General features: G+C 63.6%; 1 protein-coding gene across 1 annotated transcript; it reads left to right on the forward strand.

The window, feature by feature from the left end:
* Positions 1–443: 443 nt before the first annotated feature.
* LOC122702053 (collagen alpha-1(I) chain-like) lies at positions 444–11,789 on the forward strand. The gene is made up of 10 exons (XM_043915563.1): positions 444–532; positions 1,737–1,931; positions 2,957–3,212; positions 3,607–3,804; positions 7,100–7,553; positions 8,668–8,835; positions 8,914–9,257; positions 9,562–9,798; positions 10,535–10,653; positions 11,537–11,789. The coding sequence occupies exons 1-10, from the start codon at positions 444–446 to the stop codon at positions 11,787–11,789; spliced, it is 2,313 nt and encodes a 770-aa protein (XP_043771498.1).
* The last annotated feature ends 844 nt before the right edge of the window (positions 11,790–12,633 follow it).

A 12,633-nucleotide genomic window follows, 5' to 3' on the forward strand; every position in this document is an offset into this window, starting at 1 on the left:
CTTGGGCGACGTGTAAATTGGCACCTCATTGATTATTAATAAAGTGCTAATTGCTCTTTGCAGCTAATTTTGATGCAGATGCAGCTGGGGCTGTTGGTACAGTCTTGCGGACTGGGAATTGCTGACCACGTGGGCCTCACGGCGGCTGGGACTCGGACCCCAGATGGGGACACAGGGCGCTTTTCAGTTTTCGAAGCCCTGTTTACCCTGTCCCAGGCCGGAGAAGACAGCATCCCGACTGACTCCACAGACGTCTCCTCCCGCTTCCGGCTGACAGCTGAAGGACAGGCCCCGAGCGCTGGGCTGGACGCCGCAGGCTGACGGGGTCCTATGTGCCCTGTGGCTGGGTCGAGGGCACCCCCCATCGGGCCTCCACTGGACTCCAGTGTGACCCTTGACTGGCGAGGCTGGAGAAACCGAGGATCCGCGCCTGCCCCCCAGAGATGGGACTCAAGGCTGCTGCTGCCCTGGGCCGGTCCGTCCTGGCTCCCGGGGCCGAGAGCGCTGATGCAGTGGAAACACAGGGGCCTGGGTGAGATCAGGATGGCGGTTGCCCTGGTTGCACCAGGCGGTTGCCGGGCAACAGGCCTCAGGGACGTCCCAGCGGTGAGAGGGCAGCTCTGGGGACCAGCTCCCCGGGCACAGAAAGTGTTATCTGGAGAAGACTCTGCAGGCCCAGGGAGACGCTTCCTCGGAGCAACAAGAGTGGGGTCCTGACTGGGCAGCCACGGGACCCCCAAAGCCCCCCGCCTCCAGGAAGGTGCCTGGAGACCCAGTTCCAGATGGGATGACACAGGCCCCCCACCCAGCCCCCCACCCGGCCCCCCACCCAGCCCCCCACCCAGCAGTGCCCGGAGAGGAGGCTTCCCAAAGGGAGGGTCTGAGTGCAAGCGGGTGGCATCTAGAACGAGAGGCTGAATTCTGGAGTTTTCAGGCCGTTGAGGCTGGGCCGATGAGTGGTCCCTCCCTGGCGTGGGCGGTGGGTGTGTGGTCTCAGAGGACCCTGCAGCCCTGACGGCATAACCCTTCACCCACTCACCCCTGCGCCAGGCAGCGTGGACAGGAGGAGGGTGTGATGGGCAGAAGCCTGGGGCGGGGACTCTGCACAGTGACTGCTATAGCCCAGGGCTGCAGGGCATTGTGGGAAGATCTCTGGCTGGGCTTGCATCCTGGGCTCACATCTCCTGTGAGAAGGGGTCGGCGCCGGCCCTGCTGCTGCACCTGCCCAGCCAGACCCCTCTCCCCTGGGCCGGGAGAGAGCCCACGCACCCCTGCAAATAACCGACAAATAAGGCCGCATCGTTGAATGTCAACAAAATGTCTGCCAGGAGTCTTGGAGGTGGGGAGACCCTCAGACTCCAGTCACGTAACTCAATAGAGCGACCCAGCTGTGGAGTCTGGGGGTCGAGGGAGCAGAGAGCAGGAGGGCCCCCACACGGCTCAACCTGGTCCCCAGAAGGGGATCCAGGCTGAAGCCCAGCTCACCCCACCTGACGGCTCCCTGGTCTGGGGGCAGCCAGGCCCTGCGGCTTGTGGAACCCAGTCCAGGAGGCGTCCGGGCCTGGGGTGGGCTGGGGACCCCGGGACCTCCTCTCCCTCACCCTCAGTGTCCTGCCTGCCCTGGCTCTGTGGCAGGACCTCCTCTGCCCAGCCTGGGTGGGTGTGACCCCACTCTACCCAAGCCCCCTCCCCTGATGCCCCTGCGGTGCCCAATGCCAGGTTGTCACCGCTTCCAGGCCGTCCAGGACGCCCACAAGCCAGCTGGCGGGGGAGCGGCGGGAAGCTCAGGGGCTGAGGACCGAAGACGGGTCGGCCTGGGGACCCCCGCCTCCTGAGCTGCCGGTGGGCCGGGAGCCTCACACGTCCCGCAGGAGCCCCATGTGCAGAGGGAGGGCTTGCGGGCAGCGCCCGAGGGTGCAGGCCGGTGCCTCGTGAGCTGGTGCTGCTCGTCAGGGAGCCAGGGAGCCCATCTTCTGGGTGTAAGTTTAATCCATAGGAATTCAGCTACAAACACGGGGGGTGAGAGAGAGAGGAGAGAGACAGACAGACAGAGACAGCGGGAGAGGAGAGGGCAGGACAGAGCCAGCCAGCCGCCCGCTGCCCCCGGGCGTCAAGTGGCCTTGTCTCAGCTCAGCTGTCCCTCAAAACCTGTGCATTTGTCACAAACCAGCCCAGCCGCGCCCATGTCTGCCGAAGGCCCAGGCCTGACCAGGCTCTGGGGGCCGGGTTGGGACAGCCCCCAAGCGCTGCAGGCTGCAGTGGGCGTCTGAGGGTGGATGGAACCCCAGGCGAGGCCCCAGGCACCAAGTTAGCTGGGCCAGGATGACGGCGAGGTGGGCAGGCCCAATCCCAGCCCCGAGGTCCAGTGTTTGAACCGCTCAAATGAAAACAGAGAGTCCAGGCAGGAAAAGCTGTGTCTGATCTCCTTTCGGCCACAGGCTGCGATGGGCATGGTTCTGCTTTCACCTCCAGAGGACAAGGTTGGGGGTGAGGGGGGGTGTGTGCTTCAGGTTGGCATCAGAGGCAGGGGCATCCCCAGCCCCAGAGCCAAAAGGGACAGACGGGCACTGCAGAGGGTCTCGTCCATCCCGGGGCGGGGTGCGTGTGGGAAGATGGGGCGGGCCTGAGCAGGGCTGAGGGGCCCACCCCCTGCAGGCTCCCCGAGGCTGGCAGAGGGAACCGGGGCACCTTTGGGACATCTTTCTCAGCGGGCCCTCAGTGAGGTGAAAGTCGCTCAGTCATGTCCAACTCTGTGCAACCCCATGGACTGCAGCCCGCCAGGCTCCTCTGTCCATGGGGTTCTCCAGGCAAGGACACCGGAGTGGGTGGCCATTCCCGTCTCCAGGGGATCTTCCCCACCCAGGGGTCAAGCCCAGGGCTCCTGCATGGCAGGCGGATTCTTCACCGTGGTGCCTGACCGTCTGCACATCAGACACCCCTCCCCGCGCTCCCCCAGAGTCCGGCGGCCAGCGTCTTGTGGCCGGATAGGCAAGGACGAGCCCTGGGCTGTGGCCCCTCCTCGCTGCCTGGCCCTCCGTGCCCGCGCCCACGCTGGCATCACCCCCGGGCCCCTCTGGCCACGTGGCCGGCGTGTCCGAGCACAGTCCCAGCCATGCGTCGGGGGCCGCCTGCGAGAACACGCATCGTCCCACGGGCACTGCCCCCACGGGGAGAGCTGCATCCGGACAGGGTTGAGCGCCGAGCCCCTGGGGGTGCAGTCCTGGCTCGGGCACAGAGCCCCAGCTCCCCGGGACAGGTCCTGGCGGGCTGACCCAGTGACCACGTGGCCCTCCCTGGCCTTGCCCTCCGTGTGATGCCTCCACCCCCGCCTCTCCCGGCCTCCCTGGCTGTTCCTTCCATCATCAGAAAACTCCGTCTCCAGCAGGTGTGGGGGCGGGTGTAGGGAACGGGGGGCTTCAGCTGGGGGAGGCAGAGTTGGGGGGTCCACATGGAGAGACGGAGTGGTCCCAGGTCCCGGGCCCCACAGACCCTCAGGAGGTGCCCACTCTTGGTCTCGGGTGGAGTGGTGCTCTCTGGGGGTCTCAGATGCCCGGAGCCCAGGGTCTCTACAGCCCCCTCACTCCAACCTGTTTCCTCTGGCCCCAGGCAGGCGCCGTTGGGGTCTCAGCGGCCTCTGCGAGTGGCAGTCGAGGGTGGCGGGGGGAGCTGAGAGTGCTGGCCAGGGTGACGGGAAGGCAGAAACCCAGAGGCCAGGCCCAGACCCTGGGGGCATCTCTGGAGCCGTCTCGGTCCCTGTCGCTCCCCGATGCGGCCGTCTCTCCCCTGCCTGCCCCTCCGGGCCCTGTGGGTCCCGGTCCCAGGTGCCTGGGGGTCTCCCCCACCTCCCTCTTCCCCACACCCCACCAGCCACACTGTGGTTTCTGAGAGGTGGGAAGGGGGTGTCCTTGGAATTAAACCTTGGGGGCCAGGAGGGGGCGAGGAGTGGGGCTGATATATCTGAAATACAATGCATACAAAAACGTCATGAATGTTTAATTTTATTTTATTAAGTACCACATGGGTGATGGCTGACACTTTATTAAAGTGTCAAAGCGAGTGTCCGAACGGTCTAATTACTTATTCCAACAAGGCGGGCGGCCCGGGCGTGCGGGGAGGTGCGGGCGGCAGCGCCTGGGTAAGTCACACCTATTAAACTATTATTTGCACCCAGAGGCATCTCATTAATACCTCGGCCAGCGCCTGTGCGGGCTGACCCCAGGCTCGAGGGAAGCGGCGGCTGGATTCCGCCCCCGGCACAGCCTCCAGACCAGAAAAGCCTATAAAATTAATAACGGCTCTGCCACCTAATTGAATTCCTGACAAACGGTGGGCCCGCCGCCACAGGCACCTCGATTCTGGGATCCGGGGGCTGGTCCCCGCCCGGGGGCTCTGCCAGCAGGGAGGTGCAGGCCCTCTCCCGCCCAGGGCTGCCCACACGGGCCTCTGGGCCCTTCTGTCTCTGCCTTCCTCCTGTGCCACCTCCCGGGGGTGACCTGTCGCTGACACCCTGCCCCCTGCCCAGCCTGCCCCCATCCCCCGCGCCCTGTCCCTTGCTGTGAGGGGCGCTCCCGCTGACCCCGCCGGTGCTGTGGGAATAAGAGGGAGACAGGGCAGGGACCAGCTCACACCCCACCCCGCCTCCTGGGGCTTTCTGCGGCCCGCCCGACCCTGGGCTTTGGCAGGAGCTCCCGCCTGTCTCAGCCTGCCTCGGCCCGGCCCTCTCCTCCATCCTCCGGTCCAGCGCCTCTGCTCCACGAGGACCTCTCCCTCTCTGACCCAGTGGGCAGGACACCAACTCCACTCTCTCTCCCATCTGCACCCTTTGCCCTGGTCGTCTCCACCTCTGTGAGCACCTGGAGCTACAGGCAGAGTCCAGCACACCCAGGAAGCCCTCCCTGCCAGCACCATCCACCCGTCACCCATCCCCGTATCCATCTGTCGTGTAGGGACCACCGACCCATCAGTCATGGATCTACTGACCTATTCCCATCCCTCGTTTATCCATCTATCGGTGATATATCATTTATCTATCAGTCATCTCCCATTTCTCAATCTAACACCTCTATCTATCATCTATATCATTTATGTATTGATCATTATCTGAATGCAAGAACACAGGTTCACTGTAAAAATTGGAAAATGCAAAGTAGACACGAAAAAACGTTCCATCTGCCGACCACGTTCCTGGCAATGTCTGATTGGATGCTGGGGAACATGTGTGCTGCGATGCTGTGTCAACACGCGGGCCACTTCTGACCCCTGAGGTGAGAAGGACTCTGAGGTCTAATCCAGGTGTGGCGCCCGAACCACGGCCCCGAGAGGTGTCCTCGTCCTTGTCCCAGGTCCTGTGACCGGCTCACCGCACACGGCAGAAGGAACGTAGACTCTGTCAGCAAGTTAAGGCTGTTGAGGTGAGCAAGGGAGCCTGGATTGTCCAAGCGGGTCTGACGGAGCCCAGGCGTCCTTAGGCTCAGAAAGCTGAGAAGAGCGGGAAGGGGCCCCGAGCCAAGGCGTTCAGATGGCTGAAGAAGCTGCCAAAGGCCAGAAAACGGCCAAGAGCCTTCAGAAGGAAGCGGCCCTGCACGTCCCTTAGACTTCTGACCTCCAGAACTGTAAGAAAACTGATTTCTCTCTGTTGCGTTGTTTTGAGCTCCTAAGTGTGGGGGAGTTTGGTACAGCAGTTCTAGGGACCTGACGCATGAGGTTTGGCCAGAAAGGGTGCGGGGTTGGCCAGCAACCTCTGCCCTGGGCTCGGGCTGGCCCGCAGCAGGACCTTTGCGTGTTACATCGTCTGTCAGAGGCTTTCTTTGAGGTGTACACCCCCGTGGCAGGAATGACATTCACGCGGTTGTGCCGACATCTCCACCATCCGTCTCCAGAAGTTTCCCATAGGAAACCTCTGTCCCCATAAACACTGAACGCCCTCCCCACCCCCAGCCTGCCTGGTGCCCATCACAGAGCCCTAACTCCTCTGAGCCTCAGTTTTCTCCCGTGTGAAGTGGGCAATACCCTCCCCACATTATCATGAGGGTGCCTGAGGTCTGGCACACGGGGTACTGAGTCAAACCTTGCTCCCTGCCTCCTCCGCTCTGGTCTTGTGGGCCCTTCTCACTTGACAAATGCTTGTCCAATCGATGTCTGGTATGAACGGTTCCAGAGCTCAGCGTTGGAAACTGAGGGGCAGAGGGCTGAGAAAGGAGGAAGTATCCTCTCCAAATAAGAACGGACTGTGTAATTCTCCAAAATGCCCAGACTAACCCTCTGGGCTACCTCTGGGGGTGGTGATCTCCCCATCAGTAGGAGACCAATTGTGTGTCTGCACCTCCACAGCTGAGCAGGGTGGGTGCTGGGAGCTCTGGCCCCACCCAGGTGTAGCTGCTTGGCTGGCCTCTGCCCGACCCCTCTGTGAGCCTTGTCCTTCCCGGGTACCCCAGGCCCGCATGGGACAGAAGTACTCGTATCTGTGCTCAGACATCCATATCGGGGCTGAGAGGGGATGCTGGACCTGCCGGCCCTGCCCAGGTCCCAGGGTGGTCACTGCTGGCTTTGGCGACTGGTGGGCGGTCTTAGACAAAGACCGTTTGGAAATCCTTTGTGCAAATACCCCAGGGAGACGCCGTAACCCCTGTGAACACCTTCCCTGAGACCCCCCTCTCCTCCCCGGCCGTGGACCTGTCTCAGAGTCTGTCCCCACCCTCTGACTCCGGGTTTCTCTCTGCTCCCGACACCCTGTCTGCGAGTCTGTCTCTATCTCTGGGAGGAGGGGGCAGAGAAGGCCCCTGGGCAGAGCCCCCAGCTGAGGCTGTGCCCGGTCTTTGACCTACCTCCCCTCTTCCTACCTCTCTGAACCTGTGTCTGTGTGCGGAGGGCCTCTGCCATGAGGCTGGTGGAGTCCCCTACTGTACCCCAGAGCCCCCAGGACCTCTCCCCGCGGCAGGCAGCGGTGCAGTGGACGGGGTCCAGGAAGCCAAGCAGAGCCTGCACCTGACCCAGCGCTCATGAACGGGGCTCCCCCTCCCCGCCTTGGCCACGCCCAGACTCAGCTGTCCTTATTGTGCTGCCCACCGCTCCCTGCTGACCCCACCACCCTGCCCACCAGGCCTCAGCGTGCTGGTGGACAAGTGACCAGACCGCAGCTCAGAGCGGGAAGCGACTGCCCCCACTGCGCTGTGCCCCCCGCAAGGGGCCTTCCCCAGGCTCTGCGCCTGGGCGCCCCTGCAGGGCCTCGGCGTCCTCACCTGTGAAATGGGGTCGCGCAGCGGGGCGGGCAGGGGCGGTTCCGCGCGCCGCCGCCAGGGGGCGGCCCTGGCCGCTCCGGAGGCTGCGCGCGGGGATCGCCCTGGATTTGCTTCTTTTCATCACCCCTGCGCGTCCAGCTGCTCCTGTCAACACCTTCTTACAGCGTGTAATTCATCGCCCCGCTGACAGCTGGAGCCGCCCGGCACGCTGCGCACCTGGGGCTGGGCCTGGAGGTGGGCGTCTGCGTGGGGGTGGGGGTCTGCGGGAGAGGGGTGCAGGGGGTCCCCCCGAGGACGGGCCAGAAGGCACCAGCAGTGGGCCTGGACCGGGCCTCCCTCCCCCTCCCCACCCACCCTGCCTCCTTGCCCCTGGGGTACCCCCGGCGGGGGGACGATTCCATCTGCCACCCCACCCCCAATTCCCTCCCCCTGGATTTCTCACCTAGCTTGATTTTATTCCATCTGCACTCCCCTTGAACCACCCCCCGCACCCCCCCCCCCCCCCCGCAGGACCTCAGCTAGTGAACAGAAATACACACTCCCGCGGGGCAGGGTCAGCGGGCTGACTGCCCTTGTTCCAGGCTTGCAGGCTCCGCCTCGGTTTCCTCGACTGAAACAAGGATGCTGGTAGCATCTGCCTTGAGAACTCACCCCAGGACAGCTCGGCAGGGTGCTACCACCTGGAGGCCGCCCAGGAAGGGGGCCCGCTGTGGAGTCCTGCCTTCTAGCTGTCCTCACCCACGGCCGGCTGAGTCCTTGATCTGCCGGCCTCAGAGCTGAGAGGGAGCCAGCAGGAGGTTTGAGTGGGTGAGTGTGTGCTGAGTTTTGCTACCAGATGCTGTGTGGTTTGTGGTAACTTACTTGCCCTCTCTGGGCCCCAGAACATGAGCAGGTGGGGAGAGATGAGGGCTGGGGCTCCTGACACTGAGATCTCAGCTTTCCTGCTTGGTTTCAGCAAAGCTGCCTTCCTTCTCCAGGGGCAAGACTGAGACCCTGGGGAGAAGGAGAGAGCAAAAGAAAACAGATTTTAACGCACACCCAGAATAGGGCTTCCCAGGTGGCGCTGGTGGTAAAGAACCTGCCTGTCCATGCAGGAGACAAGGGATGTGGGTTCAATCCCCGGGTCGGGGAGATCCCCTGGAGGAGGGCATGGCAACCCACTCCAGTGTTCTTGCCTGGAGAATCCCATGGACAGAGGACCCAGGTGGGTGATGGTCCACGGGGTCGCAGAGAGCCAGACACGACTGAGGGACTTGGCACACACACACAGAACGGATATTTCCCTCCCCAGCCCTCTCCTGGGTTCCTCCGGAGCTGATGCAGTCACACAAAAGTGGACAGGGCAGTCCTTTGTCCCGGGCGCCAAGGGTCAGCCTCCCATGGGGATGCCTGGGAGACACAGCCCACACGACGTGTGCCCGGCTGACAGGACGGGGACCTGATGGCGTGGAGGGAGGAAGCCGTGCCCAGCCCCGCCACCGGCAGGGCGATGAGCAGGCCAGCGAGGAACAGATCCCAGCCTTCCAGGACACCTTCCCACGCGCCTCACCCCGGGGGCGAGAGCGACCTTGTTGCCTCCCAGCGCCCCAGCCCCTCCGTGATTTATGAGGGTTTCATGTGTTTGTGTCTTCTTGGAAAGCAATTTGGGGCTGGAAGCTTTGATTGTGGAATCCAGAGTCTGGGAACCTCTCCGTGAAGAATGATCCAAAAACCACACATCGTCTGGAGCACAAAGATGTTTGGTGTGGTGTTTATAACCGCGAAGAATCGCGCCCAATCACGGCGTCCAAGGAGGCCCTGGGGGGCGACGATCCGCGAGCTGGGAACAGCCCCGGGGAAATGCTAATCCTGGGACCAAGCGAGAGGGCAGGTGTGCACCCCAGTCCACACGGGGAGCTCGGCGTGCGGAGGCCCCACGCACGGACTGCCCAGGCGCGAGCGGCCCGGGGAGGCGCTGGACGCTGGGGCCGCCGGGGCGGGCTCCCGCTCCCCGCTCCATCCGCCTGGACTGTGCTGATCGTAGGAGAAACCAACATCATTTCAACAGCAGATTATTTAGAGCCCCATTTGTACACTGAAGTATTTATGAGTGAAATGATATGGTGTCTGGGATTTGTTTTAAAACTCACTGCAGATGTATTCGTGCATTACTTGTGCAATTAACAAGGAAGTTTAATAAAAACCCACCATGTGTGTTTGGGAGGGTCTGCGTGGGCCTTGGCAGGACCAGGGGCAGAAGCTGCGGCTGGCGTCACTTCGTCCCGAGCTGGGTCTGCATTGATCCAAGAGTGTGACCTTCTGGGTGACAGTCTTGCTCCCCCAGAGCCTGTGTGATGGGGTGAGGCGGGAGGAGGGCCCGAACCGGGGACTCGGGGGCGCAGCGTCCCAGCCTGCGGGCTTGGCGCCCGAGATGAGTCTTGGCTTCATCAGGACTGAGCGGGGGCTCTGGGCCCCAGAAATTCTGGCACACTCGGGGCGCAGGGAGAAACAGAAGCCTGAACGGGAGAAAGGATTCGCGTCCTGGCTACAGCCCCAGGAAGGCCCTGGGCCAGGAGGGCGGGTGCCCTGGGCTGGCTCGGCTCCCGTGGGAGCCCCAGGCTTGTTTATGCTCCTGGGGGCCCCCGGGGATGTGCTTCTTCTCGAAGCCTGCAGCCTGATTCTGCCTGCGCATCTGGTCCCTGCTGAGCAGGGACAGCGTGAGTGTGTGTGCACACGTGTGTGTGTGTGTGTGTGTGTAGTCTCCCCACAGCTTATGGGCTGGAGCACCTTGACCCAGAACTCCTGACGGCATGTCCCTCCTGCCGAGGCAGAACAGGGTAGAAGGATTCTGGAGCCTGTCGGCCTGGACTGAAGCAGCTCTGCGGTGGGGTCGTCCCCCCCTTCCCTGCACCTGTTTCCTTGTGGGGTCGTCTGAGTCCCGGCAGTTCACGCCTGCAGCAGCCCCAGGGTGGGGGAAGGGAGGGGAGGGGTCCCGCGGTCATCCTCACAGCAGGACCACTGAGGCTTCACTCAGGACACCAGAGTCTCAGGGAGCTTTGGGGTCCCCTCATCACCTGCCAGTGCAGACTGGAATCCGGAGCCTGGAGTGTCCCCCACCAGGTGACCTCCGGCCGGCCAGGTCTTTGGGACTTCCTGCAGGGCCATCTGATTGGGGGATTTACCCCTGCGGCGAGTGCCTGGCTGGCACGTGGGGATGTGGGCTCTGAGTCCTGATTTCCAGCCCGGCGGGTCTCACTGTGTGACCCTGGGCAGCTGGGTGGCCTCTCTGAGCCTCAGTCTCCACCTCCCACCTGCAGGGCTCTGACGAGCCCCTGGGACCCTGCGGCCATGCTGTGAGGAGCCCCAGCAGCCACCTGGAGGCGGCCGGGCCAGCGGGCCAGAGGGTCGGACGGTGGCTGGCGGGGGCCCCGGAAACGTGAGGGAAGACGCCTCCCGATGGCCCCCAGGCAAGTCACGCCCAGCTCCTGAGGCTCCAAGCTCAGGCCTCGACGCTGGGGCCTGGATTCCCGAGTCCCGGGATCGGTCAGCGCGACGACACGGGTGTTGGTCTGTTTGGGGACCTTGACCCTCAGCTCTAGATGCTCCGCCGGACTGTTTGCTCCGTGTTTCTAGCTTAAAAATCACTTGTTGGTTCAAGCTTGATATACTCCTCACGGTCTGTCCCAGCGGATGGCTTGCTCTGGGCACAGGCCCTGCCCTCTCACCATCTCCCCAGCACCTACTGTGGCCCCTGGTTTATAGTAGGTGCTCAACACATTCTTTTGATGTGCATATAGCCCATGGGGCTTCCCTGATAGCTCAGCTGGTAAAGAATCCGCCTGCAATGCAGGAGACCCCGGTTCGATTCCTGGGTCGGGAAGATCCCTGGAGAAGGGATAGGCTGCCCACTCCAGTATTCTTGGGTCTCCCTAGTGGCTCAGCTGGTAAAGAATCTGACCGCAATGCGGGAGACCTGGGTTCGATCCCTGGGTTGGGAGGATCACCTGGAGGGGGCAACCCACTCCAGTATTCTGGCCTGGAGCATCCCCGTGGACAGAGGAGCCTGGCGGGTTGCAGTCCATGGGGCTGCAGCGTCGGGCACGGTGGAGCGGCTGACACACGGCGCATGCAGCACGGTGGCCTGATGGAAGCGCACGTGCGCTTTCTGTCACCCCCTGTTGTGTGTCCCGTGGTCTCTGGTTTGAAGTCCTCGAAAGCCGACTCTGGTAACAGGAGCCAAAGGGAATTCCTGAGAGCGCCAGGTGGAGGTTGGGGTTGGAGAGCCGACCGGAGGCCAGACACCCCGGCCTGGGAGGCAGGACAGGGCAGCCGGCGCCCCCACAGGAGCCGGGACTGCACCGCCCTGGGGCGGCTCCAGCGTCCAGCCTCCGCCTCGGCTCAGGGTGTGAAGGCCGGAGGACCAGCATCCTGGGCGAGGGCTGGCCCCAGGTCCGCGGTGCCCTCGCGGCTGCTGTTACTCCTCCCATGGATGACAGGGAGCCCCAGGCGGGGTCTGGAGGCTGGGGCCAGTGGGTGGTCCACCTGTCCGCCTGCAGGGGCGAGCGGAGCTGAGGCAGGGACCACCTCTGAGAGCCCGGGCAGGGTGGGCAGAAAGGCGTGAGTGGTCAGGGAGGTCTCCCCGAGGAGGCCTGGAGCCTCCCTATCCTGCCAGCCTGTGTCCTCCGTCCCCAAGGGACTCCAAGCGCTGGACCTGTCTGTGGTCCATCCGCGGGGCACCAGCTGAGCCTCTGAGGTCCCCTTGGGGGTTCCGGGCCTTGGGACCCCCTCCTGCCCCCTCCCCGCCCACCCTCGGCAACAGAGCTGCCCTGGGAGACCAGCCTGGGTGGACGGAAGCGCCGGCCTCCCCCAGGGACAGGTGGGCGTGAGCCCCCGGATCCTCTTTTAATGATTCTCTTCTGGAGGAGGCCGACGCCTCCCACCTGTCCACAGCTCCTGAGGACAGCTCGCCCTGGAAGGCAATAACTTGCTTCCCGCCATGTAGACCCTGCTTCCTGCTCAGAGGTGAGCTGGAAACCCAGGATGTGCCCGTGGGCAGTGCGCGGCCTGGCCAGGGCACCGTGTAAATGCCAGGCCATGGGGAGCCGGTGAGGGTGCCTGGAGCTGGGAGGGAGACCCCACCCCACCGCCAGCAAGCTGGGTGGGAGGCAGCTGGGTTAGTGGGCCTACCGACAGACGCAGGCCCCAGGCCCCGAGCAGGTCACTCTGGCCAGAGAGCCTGGGGCCCAGCGTGACCCACGGAGCTCTCCAGGAAAATGCCAGTGACCAGCAGGCATCCAGTGCACGCCTGACCCGCCAGGAAGGAGAGAGGGTCGGCCTCCTCCAGAACAGAATCATTAAAAGAGGATCCGGGGGCTCGGGCCCACATGTCCCCGGGGGAGGCCGGCGCTTCCGTCCG

The sequence above is a fragment of the Cervus elaphus genome, chromosome 10 (genome assembly GCF_910594005.1).
Source record: "Cervus elaphus chromosome 10, mCerEla1.1, whole genome shotgun sequence".
NCBI lineage: Eukaryota > Metazoa > Chordata > Mammalia > Artiodactyla > Cervidae > Cervus > Cervus elaphus.